This window comes from Pan troglodytes, chromosome 15 (assembly GCF_028858775.2).
Source record: "Pan troglodytes isolate AG18354 chromosome 15, NHGRI_mPanTro3-v2.0_pri, whole genome shotgun sequence".
NCBI classification, from domain to species: domain Eukaryota; kingdom Metazoa; phylum Chordata; class Mammalia; order Primates; family Hominidae; genus Pan; species Pan troglodytes.
In genome coordinates, this window is record NC_072413.2 from 102,613,226 (window position 1) to 102,627,866 (window position 14,641).

A 14,641-nucleotide genomic window follows, 5' to 3' on the forward strand; every position below is an offset into this window, starting at 1 on the left:
TGATGCCCTCACCAGCCTCTTTCAGACCTGCCTTTACGTGCACCAGCAGACGGGGGGGGGGGGGGGGGGCTGGCGAGGATGGGCCGCCAAGCCTGAGCCAGGCTACCACCTCCGGGCTGTGTGACTCTGGACAGGGTGCCTCAACTCTCTGAGCTGCACTTTCACCTACAAATGAGGGGCAGACTCAGCAGCGCCAGGCAGGGCAGTTGGACGCCCACCCAGGACAGACCCTGAGAAAGGCTGATCCCTCGCCCCTGCCATTGCTCACTGACCCATACATTGCCCCTTCCTGCCAGGGCAATATCGAGGGTCGGCCAGTGTGCCCCAAAATGGCAGCTTGGGACCCATTCTTTGCCTCTCCCTCTGGCAACCCCAGGTCAGGACTCGCAGGGGCACCGGGGCCTGGGGCAGGGCGGGCACTCTCGCCACCGCGGAGGCCCCATGCTGGGTCAGGGTCTTATCGGAGGCTGGACTCTGTGATCACCTCACCTCCCGCAGCCCCACAGTGCCCTCCCTCTCCCACTCTGCCCCGAATTCCAATCCACAGGTTTTTCCAAGAGCTGCACAGCTCTGGAATTGACCTGGGAGGGGGCACATTTGGGCCGGGAGGGGTAGGAACAGCAGCAAACTCTGGTTTTATCTGAAATCGTGGTCTGTTGTCCACCGGGGGCCTGGGAAACAGCCACCCCCTTCTGCTCCGGGGCCAGCGGCCTGTCCTCGGGTTCACTGCTATTTCTGCCAAAGGGGAGAGGTAATTATAGCCTGGCCGCTGCCAGCTGGCCCAGCTTTGCGATCCAGCAGAGAGGGCTGGAGACGGGACGAAGGCCACAACAGACCCGGCCCTGCCAGCGGGCGGTGGCGCCTCCAGATCAGAGCCCTCGGGAAGGAGGCCTGGGCGGGCCTGGCCCGTTCACCTGTGTGCCCTGCAGTTCTGCCCGAGGCTCAACTCTCAAGGGCCTGGGAGGGGTGCTGCCGGCCAAGAGGGTCCAGGACCTCACTGGACTGTGCCCCACAGGGAGATCCCGAAGAGCCTGTTTCTGTCCCTTGGGGAGCCAGGAGGGAACCAGGTGAGTTCCAGCCCCAGGGAGAGGGGGCTCACTTCCTGCTTGGGTGTGAAGATGCCAGAGCGGAGAGATTGCCAAACGCAGGTGCAGGTGGGGAACCTGCCCCAGTTGGGCAGCAGGTGTGGGCAGAGACTGGGCAGAGCACACACTGATGACCCTGAGTGACCTGGACAAGCTCCAGGGTGGCCACCCTTCCCCCTTCTCCTGGGACTGATGGTTTCCCTAAAACGGAGACAGTCCCAGGCCGGCCCTGTGTCCACACTGAGGCCAGGCCGCCTCTGGGGGAAGCAGGGAACACGGCCACTTCAAACCTAGCAGCGGGGGTGCTCCTGGCCACACAGGAGCTTCCAAAGGGCACCTGATGTTGTGCGAAACAGCCTGGGCAGTGGGAGAAGGGGCTGCACTCTCAGGGGAATGCAGGCAGCCGTGCCAGGCATGAACCCAACCAGCCTTCCCCGAAGGGCCTTGGTGGGGGGCATCCTCCAAGGGCAAGTCTACGCAGGCCCAGCCTAGCAGGAATGGATTCATTACTCCAGTAACTGAAGCCTAGTTCTCAGTGTTTGGGAATCCCTGAGAACTGGCTCTTTTCTGAGCCGTCAGTCAGAAGGAATCCCTGTCCTGCCCTGTGTGGCCATGGGACCCCCACCCAGCACTGGACGCCATTTCTTGGGCACTACTGAGCTTTGCAGTGCCCTGGACAGTTGGCAAACAGCCCCCATTCCACATATGGGAGGAAGGGCCTGGGGGGTCCCCCGCCCTGTCTGTCTGGAGCTCTCGAGGCCTAGGGTGGCCCCTGCACCCAGCAGATGAGCAGCCATCACCCGGTACTGCTGCTACCTTGAGCCCTAACTGCACCTCGGGATGTGAGGGCCCATCTAGGCATGGAGAGGGGCCTCAGGGGGCCACCAGGCAGCTCCTGCTCCTGTTCCTGCCCGGTAGGGCCTGCAGGCACCTGAGCAAGCCCAGCGGGTGGTCAGCCCAGCCAGGGGCCTCCCCACAAGTTCTCCCTCTTACTTAAGTCGAGAACGCATGTTGTCTGGGGAGCCGCCAGCGTGGTTCCAGTGGTGAGCGTTGGGCTGGGAGCCGAGGCTTTTCCCAGGAGCCCAGCCACCCCGCCTGGCCGTGTTCTGCCTCCGCCCTGCAGAGGAAAGGCCAGCGAGGCAGTGTCCATGGTCCCAGTCTTCTTCCACTGGAAGAAGGCACAACCTGCATCTGCAGCCCCAGGGCCATTGGGTTAGGCCTGTGGCCAAACTACTAAGGTGCTGGGAGACTGAGGAGGCCCGGCTCCACCTGGGGCCACCAAGCCCGTGGTTGACGGCCTCCCCATGGACCAGGCTGTCCCGAGAGCAGCAAGTCAGCCGGGGCCCTCAGGGCCGCTGAGGCCACTGCTCAGTGTCACCGTAATGGAAACTTCTCAGCTGGTTGTGAGCTGCAACAGCTCTGGTTCACACCCTGCGACAGCGAGGCTGTGACCGCCAGTGGATCTCGGAGCTGATCAGGCGGGTGAGCCACCCTGGAGGAACAGCACCAGCAGGAGCCCAGGTGGGCAGAGAGAGAGAGAGAGAGAGAGAGAGTGTATGTATGTGTGTGTGTGTAAGTGGTGGGGGTGGGGGCTGTGAGTCTCCAGCTTCTCCCAGGGAGGTCTCTGGCTTCCAGGAGCCTGGCCCCCTGTCTCCAGCTCCCAAGTGAGTTGCCCTGGGGGAGGCTGCACCTGGAACAGGGAAGCAGGGAGCCCGGCCCCAGCCTGCACTCGCTCAGGCCCCGGGACCCTCTGCCCCTGGAAGGCTGTGAGGCTGCCGTGTGAACGGGCGCAGTGCCAGGCGAGGGGTGAGCCGGGAGTGTGGGGCCGCATGCTCAGAGCTGAGGAAGGGCCCTCCCATGTGGGGTGGGTGCCAGGAGTGTGGGGCTGCACGCTCAGAGCCGAGGAAGGGCAGTGCCAGGCGAGGGGTGAGCTGGGAGTGTGGGGCCACATGCTCAGAGCTGAGGAAGGGCCCTCCCATGTGGGGTGGGTGCCGGGAGTGTGGGGCTGCATGCTCGGAGCCGAGGAAGGACCTCCCATGTGGGGTGGGTGGGATGTCAGGATTTCTCACGAGCCAGCTGCTGCATGGGGGGCCCTGCCCACCCCGAGGAACCCTCAGGGAGGACAGAGAAACATCAGGAGGTGGGCTGTGGGCGAAAGGGCGGGCGGCACGGGGCAGGCAGAGGCAGCAGCCTGGGAGGAGGCGGGAAGCCGGCGGGCGGCGTCCTGGAGGACGGGGCAGGAGTGGGAGGGAGCAGCAGTGGCTGGGCCCCAGAGCTTGGCATTATCCAAGCCACTGAACCAGGCAAGAACCACTGGCCCGCCCCCACGCCCCACTGCAGGCTGGTCTCGAGGGGGAGGGACTCGGCACTGCCACGGCCGCTGGGCTCCATCAGTGCCCTCACGTCTCTCAACAGCTTCAAGATGAGGTGGGGTCTTTGGGGTACTGGGCTAGACCCCCAAAGACTGTTGGAGGGTCACACCCCAGACCAAGGTCCTGGGCCTCAGCCCTCATGGCCCCACCTCCCACCAGCAGTACGGGCCGGTCATGCCCACAACTGGGAGCTCCAGGCCCTGACTCCCGCCTCTGTCCCAACCCAGGCTCTGAAACCTGGCAGGCTGTTCTCCCTCTCTGGGCCTCAGTTTCCCCTGCGCCAGGGAGCTCGGTGCCCCCTCTCAGTAGAGGAGCTGGTAAGAACCCCCCCAGCCCCCCAGCACCAAGGGAGGCGCCATGGGGTTCCTGTTCCCAGAGTGGGGGTAGAGTCCCCTTGGGTGGACGCGCCCTCCCCAGCAGCGGGCCTAGCGGGACACTTACAGGTCCAGGCTCTGAAGCTATTTTCCGCCCTTTATCTCCCATCTGTCACGAGGCCTCCAGTTACACACTGTCCCTGCCAGAGGCCCCAGGCCTCCCCGCCCCCACCTGCCGAGCATGCCAGAGCCACTCCTTCCCTGCTTCCACTGGGGAAAATGAGGCCCAGGGAGGTCACACCACTTACCCGAGGTCACAGAGCCAAAGAAGGACAGAGCCCAGGACTTGAGCCAGACCTCTCTTCCAGAAGGGGAAGCATGAAGCCCAGTTAGGGAGGGGATGGCAGGGCTCAGGGAGGCTGTCTGGGAGCAGAGCATGGCCCACGTGAAGGTGCATCTCTGGAGAGGGGACCGCGGAGCTCAGGGAGGCTGCCTGGGAGCAGAGCGTGGCCCACGTGAAGGTGCATCTCTGGAGAGGGGACCTCAGGGCTCAGGGAGGCTGCCTGGGAGCAGAGCGTGGCCCAGGGGAAGGTGCATCTCTGGAGAGGGGACCTCAGGGCTCAGGGAGGCTGCCTGGGAGCAGAGCATGGCCCACGTGAAGGTGCATCTCTGGAGAGGGGACCTCAGGGCTCAGGGAGGCTGCCTGGGAGCAGAGCGTGGCCCAGGGGAAGGTGCACCTCTGGAGAGGGGACCTCAGGGCTCAGGGAGGCTGCCTGGGAGCAGAGCGTGGCCCAGGGGAAGGTGTATCTCTGGAGAGGGGACCTCAGGGCTCAGGGAGGCTGCCTGGGAGCAGAGCGTGGCCCAGGGGAAGGTGCATCTCTGGAGAGGGCCCCAGGGCTCAGGGAGGCTGCCTGGGAGCAGAGCGTGGCCCAGGGGAAGGTGCACCTCTGGAGAGGGGACCTCAGGGCTCAGGGAGGCTGCCTGGGAGCAGAGCGTGGCCCACGTGAAGGTGCATCTCTGGAGAGGGGACCTCAGGGCTCAGGGAGGCTGCCTGGGAGCAGAGCGTGGCCCAGGGGAAGGTGCATCTCTGGAGAGGGGACCTCAGGGCTCAGGGAGGCTGCCTGGGAGCAGAGCGTGGCCCACGTGAAGGTGCATCTCTGGAGAGGGGACCTCAGGGCTCAGGGAGGCTGCCTGGGAGCAGAGCGTGGCCAGGGGAAGGTGCACCTCTGGAGAGGGGACCTCAGGGCTCAGGGAGGCTGCCTGGGAGCAGAGCGTGGCCCAGGGGAAGGTGCACCTCTGGAGAGGGGACCTCAGGGCTCAGGGAGGCTGCCTGGGAGCAGAGCGTGGCCCAGGGGAAGGTGCATCTCTGGAGAGGGGACCTCAGGGCTCAGGGAGGCTGCCTGGGAGCAGAGCGTGGCCCAGGGGAAGGTGCATCTCTGGAGAGGGCCCCAGGGCTCAGGGAGGCTGCCTGGGAGCAGAGCGTGGCCCAGGGGAAGGTGCACCTCTGGAGAGGGGACCTCAGGGCTCAGGGAGGCTGCCTGGGAGCAGAGCGTGGCCCACGTGAAGGTGCATCTCTGGAGAGGGGACCTCAGGGCTCAGGGAGGCTGCCTGGGAGCAGAGCGTGGCCCAGGGGAAGGTGCATCTCTGGAGAGGGGACCTCAGGGCTCAGGGAGGCTGCCTGGGAGCAGAGCGTGGCCCAGGGGAAGGTGCATCTCTGGAGAGGGGACCTCAGGGCTCAGGGAGGCTCCCTGGGAGCAGAGCATGGCCCACGTGAAGGTGCATCTCTGGAGAGGGGACCTCAGGGCTCAGGGAGGCTGCCTGGGAGCAGAGCGTGGCCCACGTGAAGGTGCATCTCTGGAGAGGGGACCTCAGGGCTCAGGGAGGCTGCCTGGGAGCAGAGCGTGGCCCAGGGGAAGGTGCACCTCTGGAGAGGGGACCTCAGGGCTCAGGGAGGCTGCCTGGGAGCAGAGCGTGGCCCAGGGGAAGGTGCATCTCTGGAGAGGGGACCGCGGAGCTCAGGGAGGCTGCCTGGGAGCAGAGCGTGGCCCAGGGGAAGGTGCATCTCTGGAGAGGGGACCTCAGGGCTCAGGGAGGCTGCCTGGGAGCAGAGCGTGGCCCAGGGGAAGGTGCATCTCTGGAGAGGGGACCTCAGGGCTCAGGGAGGCTGCCTGGGAGCAGAGCGTGGCCCAGGGGAAGGTGCATCTCTGGAGAGGGGACCTCAGGGCTCAGGGAGGCTGCCTGGGAGCAGAGCGTGGCCCAGGGGAAGGTGCATCTCTGGAGAGGGGACCTCAGGGCTCAGGGAGGCTGCCTGGGAGCAGAGCGTGGCCCAGGGGAAGGTGCATCTCTGGAGAGGGGACATCAGGGCTCAGGGAGGCTGCCTGGGAGCAGAGCGTGGCCCAGGGGAAGGTGCATCTCTGGAGAGGGGACCTCAGGGCTCAGGGAGGCTGCCTGGGAGCAGAGCGTGGCCCACGTGAAGGTGCATCTCTGGAGAGGGGACCGCGGAGCTCAGGGAGGCTGCCTGGGAGCAGAGCGTGGCCCAGGGGAAGGTGCACCTCTGGAGAGGGGACCTCAGGGCTCAGGGAGGCTGCCTGGGAGCAGAGCGTGGCCCAGGGGAAGGTGCATCTCTGGAGAGGGGACCTCAGGGCTCAGGGAGGCTGCCTGGGAGCAGAGCGTGGCCCAGGGGAAGGTGCACCTCTGGAGAGGGGACCTCAGGGCTCAGGGAGGCTGCCTGGGAGCAGAGCGTGGCCCAGGGGAAGGTGCATCTCTGGAGAGGGGACCTCAGGGCTCAGGGAGGCTGCCTGGGAGCAGAGCGTGGCCCAGGGGAAGGTGCATCTCTGGAGAGGGGACCTCAGGGCTCAGGGAGGCTGCCTGGGAGCAGAGCGTGGCCCAGGGGAAGGTGCACCTCTGGAGAGGGGACCTCAGGGCTCAGGGAGGCTGCCTGGGAGCAGAGCGTGGCCCAGGGGAAGGTGCATCTCTGGAGAGGGGACCTCAGGGCTCAGGGAGGCTGCCTGGGAGCAGAGCGTGGCCCACGTGAAGGTGCATCTCTGGAGAGGGGACCTCAGGGCTCAGGGAGGCTGCCTGGGAGCAGAGCGTGGCCCAGGGGAAGGTGCATCTCTGGAGAGGGAACCTCAGGGCTCAGGGAGGCTGCCTGGGAGCAGAGCGTGGCCCAGGGGAAGGTGCATCTCTGGAGAGGGGACCTCAGGGCTCAGGGAGGCTGCCTGGGAGCAGAGCGTGGCCCAGGGGAAGGTGCATCTCTGGAGAGGGGACCTCAGGGCTCAGGGAGGCTGCCTGGGAGCAGAGCGTGGCCCAGGGGAAGGTGCATCTCTGGAGAGGGGACCTCAGGGCTCAGGGAGGCTGCCTGGGAGCAGAGCGTGGCCCACGTGAAGGTGCATCTCTGGAGAGGGGACCGCGGAGCTCAGGGAGGCTGCCTGGGAGCAGAGCGTGGCCCAGGGGAAGGTGCATCTCTGGAGAGGGGACCGCGGAGCTCAGGGAGGCTGCCTGGGAGCAGAGCGTGGCCCAGGGGAAGGTGCATCTCTGGAGAGGGGACCGCGGAGCTCAGGGAGGCTGCCTGGGAGCAGAGCGTGGCCCAGGGGAAGGTGCATCTCTGGAGAGGGGACCTCAGGGCTCAGGGAGGCTGCCTGGGAGCAGAGCGTGGCCCAGGGGAAGGTGCATCTCTGGAGAGGGGACCTCAGGGCTCAGGGAGGCTGCCTAGGAGCAGAGCGTGGCCCAGGGGAAGGTGCATCTCTGGAGAGGGGACCTCAGGGCTCCCGGAGGGGAGGTGTCATCCCATAGGAAGTCCTGACTGTCCAGACACAGCCAGAGCCACCTGAGCTCTGTTCCTGGGCACATTCCCTCCCCGAGTGATGCCAACAGTGGCTGATGGCACAGAGCACAGGCTTGGTGCAGACTCGGGTCTGTGCACTGACTCCCACCCTCATGCGAGCCCGCAGAGGCTGCTGCTCTCCTCACCCCCATTTCAAAGCTGAGCAGACCAAGGCCCAGGCAGATTAGGAGACTTGCCTAAGGTCACACGTGGTCACACAAGGTGCTCTGGAGCCCACACCCGAAGAGGGGGAGGTGCTGTCCGGTAGGAAGTCCTGGCTGTCCACACTCCGCCAGAGCTCTGTGCCCCAGAAGGCGAAGTCGCGTCCTCCCCAAGTTATGCTGCTCAGCAACAGATGGTTAATGCCACAGCCAGGCACCCTCACAAACACACTGCCCACGCCTGCACATTCACATACACTCTACACACACACACACACATTCACCCACACATACGCAGATACACTCACACACACACACACGGGCACATGCATGGACACCCACACACGTGCACATTCACATGCACGCACACAAATACAAGTACACATATGCACACATAGCCACACCTCCATGCACACATTCACACACACAGACACCCCACACGTGCACACTCACGCCCTCTGACACACGTGCCCACTCTCACACTTGCACACTCAGGGGAATACTCACACATGTGTGCACTCACACACGTGCACACACACATTGTTGTCCCACCATCCCTTGGACAGACCCCAGGCCAGGGAGGGGTGAATAGCGAGAGCTGCTGGCAGGAGCTGGGGGAGACTGCGTCCAGCCCTGCATCCCTGCGTGACTCCATCGGCCCAAGCCTCTCCAGGCCTGTTTCCCCCATGAGGAGTGAACCTGGCTGGGCCCCCTGGAATGCTGCCGCAGGGTCGCCTGGCAAGGGGCTGTGGCCCTGGGCACGCCAGCCAGCCCCAGGCCATGCAGCCCCAGGAAATGACCCCGAATGCACAAGCCTCCTTCCGCCGGGCAGTGGGAGAGCCCGGGCTCTGGGTCCAAGAGGTCACTGGGGGGCTCTGCTCCACCCCCAACCCCACCCTGGGCCTTAGCAGAGTTTCTATCCCACCCAGGGTGGAAACTGAGTCAAGGGCATCCAGAGAGCCCCTCCAGCCCCAGCCCTGCTACGGACAGGCGGTCAAGGTTGCCCTGCCAGGCAGCATCCCCAAAACACCAGGACAGGCCTGGCACTCTGTGGCTTCCCTAACCCTGGGGATCACGCAGAGCCCACATTCCAGGTGACCTGGCCCCAGGAGACGGGGCCCCAGCTCAGCTGGGCCTGCAAGCACAACCTCTCCCACAGCCACTCTCTGAGAGCAGGTCCTGAAGATAAGCCGCCCCTCCCCGCCACCCCCCTGGATGGCCGGCTCCTGCCACAACCCTATTTGCAATAAAAACCTGATCAGGCGATAGCAGAAAATTGCTCTCTCTTTTGAAATAATTGAACCCGTCCAGACAGTGTCCTCCCAGACATCATTAACAGGGCACTCTGCTTGTCTGCAGTATTTATGCCCACTTGGGGAGGTGGTCACGGCCACCCTGTTATCTCCTGTAGAGGACGGCACACGGCTGCTGGAGTCACTGCCGTATCCACCCAAACCACTCCTCCCACAGGCCTGCCCTGAACCTCTCAGGCACCCATCCCTTTGGGGGACCCTGGAGGAGTTATCCTTGAGGATCATGTAGGCCCCTCACTCTCACCCTCCCCCTTCTCAGCCCTTGGGGGCAGGGTCCTTGGAGGACCATGGGGAGCCAGGGAAGAATCTCAGGAAATGCAAACACCTGCCCTGTGAGGGGCAGGGGCGGCAGTACCCTCCAAGGACCCCAGAGCAGGGGAGAACCTGAAGGGCAGCAGGAGGCCCCCACACTGCCCCCTATCCAGCTGGGAGCAGGGCAGGGAGGACCTGGCCTGGCATCAGCTCCCAGGGAAGCCCCAGCCCCCTCTGGCCTCAGTTTCCCGACCTGAAGCAAGAGAGGCAGGCTCATCACCCCTAGAGCCCTTGAAAGGCAGACACCTGCACCTGCACAGATGCCTGGTAGGCACTGCACCCCTCTGTAGGGAGGAGTGCCCAAAAGTCAAGAACCCTGCCAAGGCTGTGAGAGAAAATTCACACTTGCGGGGCTCCACCGGTGAGCACGAATGAGAAGAGCACAGCCTCTGCTGCCAAAGACACGGGGGTGGAGGCAAGGAGGCGCCATTCACAGCCAGGAAGCAACCAGCAGAGGAGGGGACAGAGAGACAGAGATAGAGGTAGAGAGATAGAGAGAGAATCAGAGAGAGGCAGGGGGACAGAGACAGACACAGGGAGATAGAGACAGAATCAGAGAGAGGCAGGGGGGACAGAGAGATGGAGACAGAGAGATAGAGACACAGAATCGGGGGGGCGCGGTGCAGAGAGAGACACAGAGAGAGAGTGTGAGCCGTGCTGAGAGGTGGGCCCCCAGGAGCCCAGGGGCGCCCCACCAGCACCAGCCCAAAAAGGTGGGCATGACCCTCTGGGAAGCCTTTCTGTGGGCCCGGTCTCAGAGCCCTGACAATTCCCAGTCCCCAGCCCCAGGGCTTCCTGCTACCAAAAGGAGACAAAGCGAAGATGTTTCTTGCAGCCTTATCCATGACCTCCAAACATTGCAAACGACAATACTAAAATGCCACCCTCATGAATACCCAATCATCGAGGGTGACTTTCAGTGACGGGACCTCGGCCCAGTGGAATATTATGCAGCCATTAAAGATGATAATTATGAAGACCGTGGCAGCAAAGGAAATTGCTTGCGATGGCATTTCTGAACGAGCAGGGAACAGGATTTACCTGCACTGGGGACACCACAGAGGAAAAGTGGTGTCTGCTCAACAGCGTGGCCGGTCGCAGGCCCGGGAAGCCAGCCTGGCTTCCAGGGAAGAATTTTCTCCTCCTCTTATTTTCATTCCTCTGAGGGCCACTTGTGCAGTAAATAATAAATAACATCTCTGCTTATCTTAGGACCATGTTCCAGTAAATGAGGACTGCAGCAGGAGCCGTGAGCCCTGACTCCCGGCCAGAGACACGACGTCAGACCAGAAAGAATGAGGAGGCCGCGTGGGGCCCGCGGGTGTGCAGGGCAGAGAGGGTAAGGCGGGCTGCCGGGACACAGCTTCTGCAAGCTGGCCTTCCACTGGGGGCTGGAGGCGGCAGGGAGCAACAGACGTGGAAAGGCCGTCCTCCACCCCAGGAATCAGGGGGTGATAGGAGGAGGGCAGGGGGATCACTGTGGGCTGGGGGGAGCAGCGGGGGGCAATGGGTGCCTTGAAGGATTTGGTCTGGCAGAGGGGGTTGGAGGTCTCCAGGTGGGGCACAGCTTGGCAGAAGAAGTGGGAGCCATGGAGGGCTGTGGAAGAGGCAGCCCAGGGAGGAGGGTGTTGGAGGAGGGAAGAGGGTGGAGAGAGGAGGACAGGTCAAGACTGTCACCAAGGGTCAGTGTTAGGGTTAGGGGCCCAGACCTCAGACCCTGAGGCTCCATCCAGCCTCTGAGGCACTGCCAGGCTGGGGCAGACCACAGGCACAGCAGGAGCTGGGCCAGACTCAGCATGGGCAGGCCTCACGCCCTCGCGGGGCAGCCTCGCCAGACGCTGAGCAGCAGGCTGTGTGTAGCGAGCAATGCCCCAGCCAGGAACAACCTCAGAGCTGGCCCGGCTCCCAGGGTGCCTCAGCCCCAGTTGTCACCATGTCACAGACAAGGATGCTGAGGTTCACAGCAGCCCGAAACTCCCACTCCATCTTCCAGACTCAGGCTGGGCCCATACACGTGAGCAGACCAGCACGGAAAGGGCCCAGGTAGGCAAATGTGTCGGAGCTGCCCCCGCCTGCAGCCTGGGAGGCTCGGCCCCAGGGAAAAGGAGGCCGAGGCCACCAACCAGCCCTCCTCACGGCCCTGGCCCGGCCCCTGCCCCATGGAGCTTGCAAACTCTGGCCCCTTAGCCAGAGCCCCTCTGCCATTGCAGCCCCCTCCCCCTGTCCACACGTCCTGGGGACCCTGTCCAGCAGCCTGCATCCGAGACAGCGGGCAGACGAAGAGAGGTTCAGAGCGGACTTGCGTGAAGAGACGGGGGCAGGAGGGGCTCCTGTCTTGCCTGGGCCCCTGAGGCTGAGTCTGGCTGCCCTGCAGTCCCTGTCCAGGAGCTGCCCCTCACCCTACAGGAAGTGACAGGCCCAGCATAGCGCACCAGCCAGGACAGGGTACAGGTTCCAGGACGGTGCTGCTGGGCCCCACACGGCTCAGACCTGGGTCCCGCCAGCCTCCTGCCGGGGACTCACCAGTCTGCTTCCCGCCCCCGCACCAGGAGGACAACAGGAAGTGCCCCCCCTCCATCCTGAAACGGAGCCGGCTGGAGCACCACCGCCCAGAGGCCAAGCCCCAGAGGACCTCGAGGCGCGTGCGGTTCCGAGAACCCCCAGCGGTGACCGTCCACTGTAAGAGGGCACCCGCAGCAAGCAGCTGGGAGAGGGTGGAGTCAGGCAGAGGGAGGCGGGGACGCCGGCCACACCCACACAGCTCTGGCAGGGCCCAGGACATGGGGGGGCCATGGCCACCTGCCTTCAGTGGCACAACCCCAGTAAGACCTGGGCCCCTGGGGTCATCTGGACACACAGTCCCAGTCCGTGAAACAGCAACTGGAGAAGAACATGAGGGCGGATTCTCAAATCATGACTGTCCCCTTGAGGAAGCGTCAGGACCGGCTGGGCCTGGGTCTCTCACTGATGAATAGTCTTAGGGTCCTTCGGGGGTGCAGGGTGAGACGAGAGGGCGGGGGCACCCGATGGACTGAGGCAGGTGCCCCCAGCTGACTCTCCATTCTCTTTCCCAGACATTGCTGACAAGAACGCCACGGCCACTGTCAGGGGTGAGTTCTGAGCCCACATCCCTGTGCCCCACTGCCCCCTCCGTGGGTGCACCCACCCTCACTCCCTCCCCGAGGGAGGTGTCACAGGGCCAGGGCCTCTAAGGAGTCCCCAGTTGGGGGGCTCTTGTTGCAAGGAGACCCCAAGAGGCTAGGGAGGGGCCATGGGCAGGGACAGAGTGGAATCTCCCCATCCCTTCCCCACCAGCCCCAGTCCTCCAGGGAAGGGTCGCGCTGGCTGGCGCTGACCCTGCCTGCCCTCTGGCCGCAGTGCCCGGCCGGCCCAGGCCACACGGCGGCTCCCTGCTCCTGCAGCTGTGTGTGTGCGTCCTGCTCGTGCTGGCCCTGGGCCTATACTGCGGCCGGGCCAAGCCTGTGGCAACGGTACTGGAGGACCTGCGGGCCCGGCTCCTCGGGCTTGTCCTGCACCTGCGGCACGTGGCCCTCACCTGCTGGCGCGGCCTCCTGCGGCTCTGACGGGCAGGGCTTCCAGGAGAGCTCAAGCACTCCGGGGGCTCCGAGACAGCCTGAGCCCTGGCCCTGCTGCTTGGTGAATCACAGGGGCCAAAAGGGGCTGCTGCCTGAGGGCTGACTAGGAAAAGGGGGACCCCGTGGCATGAGATCGGACATGGGGGGCACAGTGGGCGGCCCCGCCACACTAGTCAGCACAACCCTCCTGTCTCCTGTGTTGGGTCCATGTGAGATTTTATTAGAAAGAGGATTCGACTGCTAACAGTTGAGGCTTCCCAGGCTCACCCAAAGACCACTCCCTCGTCCCAGCAGGAACTCCTGCTGCTGCTAGGGCCTGGCCCGGCCATCGCCGTGTGCACCCTCCTGAGGAAGGGGACACACTGACTGTGTTCGAGGGGCTGCTCGGAGGAGGCAAACCCAGCCTTTTGCGATTATGGCTTGTGGGGAATCCAGACCTCGAAACCCCACGGGGAGGGAAGGGTCTGGTTGTCAAGGTGGGTCCCTTTGATGTGAGGTGCCATCCTCTGAGCCCAGGTCTGTCCCCCTACCCAGCCCCGTGAGTCTGGAGAGGCCCCAGGGAAGGACCCCTCATTGGGGGCGGCTTCAGGTGTAGAAGCTGAGGGGACAGCAAGGGGCCCAGACACCCCCGACCTTCAGAACAGCCATCTGTGCCCAGCTCTGCAGGCCAGGCACACCCAGCCGAGCCCGGGGCCAGCCAGCACCACCCACCAGCTGGGGCCTGTGGGTCCCAGAGACCGTCTGTGGTTGTGGCTTTGTCGCCGGATTGCAGAGCTGAAGGGAGCCCTGTGGGTGACAAACACCAGGGGCCTCTCCAGACCCTACGTGGGGGGAGGGCTGAACAAAGCAGGGAGGCCCACGGTTAGACACCAGGCAGAACTGCCCAGGAGAGACACAGGGACAATCAGACCAGCGTCCTCGAGGTTAGCCTGAGGCGGGTGGGCACGGCCGACGATCCATCCGGTGGTTCCTGTTTGTCCCACCACTTAACTGGGAGACACTGTTTTATTAAAACACACCGTGGCTTCCTTCAGTCTTGGTGTCTTTATAGAAATGAGAGAAACCAGAACTGATTTGCTAAGGAATCGGCCTCAGTGGCCAAAGCGGATGTCCTGGGCGCCTGGAACCTCCCCGTCTCCTGCAGGCCTGGCAGGGGCTGACCAAGCCCCTGGGTCTTGAGGGATGCCCGGCCGGCTCCCTTCGCCCTGCAGTCAGGGTGTGTCCCTGCAACTCCAGGTGCCAGGGAACAGGCGAAGTGGTCTCCAGGGTCGCTTCCAGCTTTGGAATCCAGGGAGCCCAGAGTTGCGGGTGGAGGTAACAAAACGGGCTGTTTCCAGAAGGGACCATGATGGGGGCTCCCCCGGGGACCCTCCAGCATCTCTCCCCAGGCCCAGCCCATCCCACCCCACCCCAGGAAGGAGGATGGGCAGGTTCCTGCCCCATATTCTGGATGCAGAAGCAGCGGCTCCCAGAGGTTGGGTCTCTCAGGGCAGTCACAGGCCCAGGCTCAGCCCTGTGTGCTTGGGACACCCCTCCAGCCCCGGTTCTGACGGGGGACGCCGCCCAGGCCGATCTCCCCCAGCCGCTGCTGTCTGTCCACTGCAAAGGCAACGCAAGGATGTGCCTGGCTTTGCGGGGTCCCACGCTACGACCTCAGGTGTTTTT

The 14,641-nt window shown here is 64.2% G+C and overlaps 1 protein-coding gene across 7 annotated transcripts; it reads left to right on the forward strand.

The window, feature by feature from the left end:
• Nucleotides 1-662: 662 nt before the first annotated feature.
• C14H14orf180 (chromosome 14 C14orf180 homolog) lies at nucleotides 663-14,009 on the forward strand. Of its 7 annotated transcripts, XM_016926821.4 has the most exons (7): nucleotides 663-1,067; nucleotides 2,483-2,606; nucleotides 3,685-3,774; nucleotides 10,593-10,719; nucleotides 11,930-12,059; nucleotides 12,455-12,490; nucleotides 12,803-14,009. In XM_016926821.4, the coding sequence occupies exons 4-7, from the start codon at nucleotides 10,609-10,611 to the stop codon at nucleotides 13,039-13,041; spliced, it is 516 nt and encodes a 171-aa protein (XP_016782310.1). In that variant the 5' UTR covers nucleotides 663-1,067; nucleotides 2,483-2,606; nucleotides 3,685-3,774; nucleotides 10,593-10,608; the 3' UTR covers nucleotides 13,042-14,009. The 7 variants fall into 7 exon arrangements, with proteins under 7 accessions (XP_016782310.1, XP_009426857.2, XP_016782309.1 ...); XM_009428582.4 differs by lacking the exon at nucleotides 3,685-3,774 and having other exon boundaries at nucleotides 774-1,067; XM_016926820.3 differs by lacking the exon at nucleotides 3,685-3,774 and having other exon boundaries at nucleotides 774-1,067; nucleotides 2,526-2,606.
• Nucleotides 14,010-14,641: the final 632 nt, after the last annotated feature.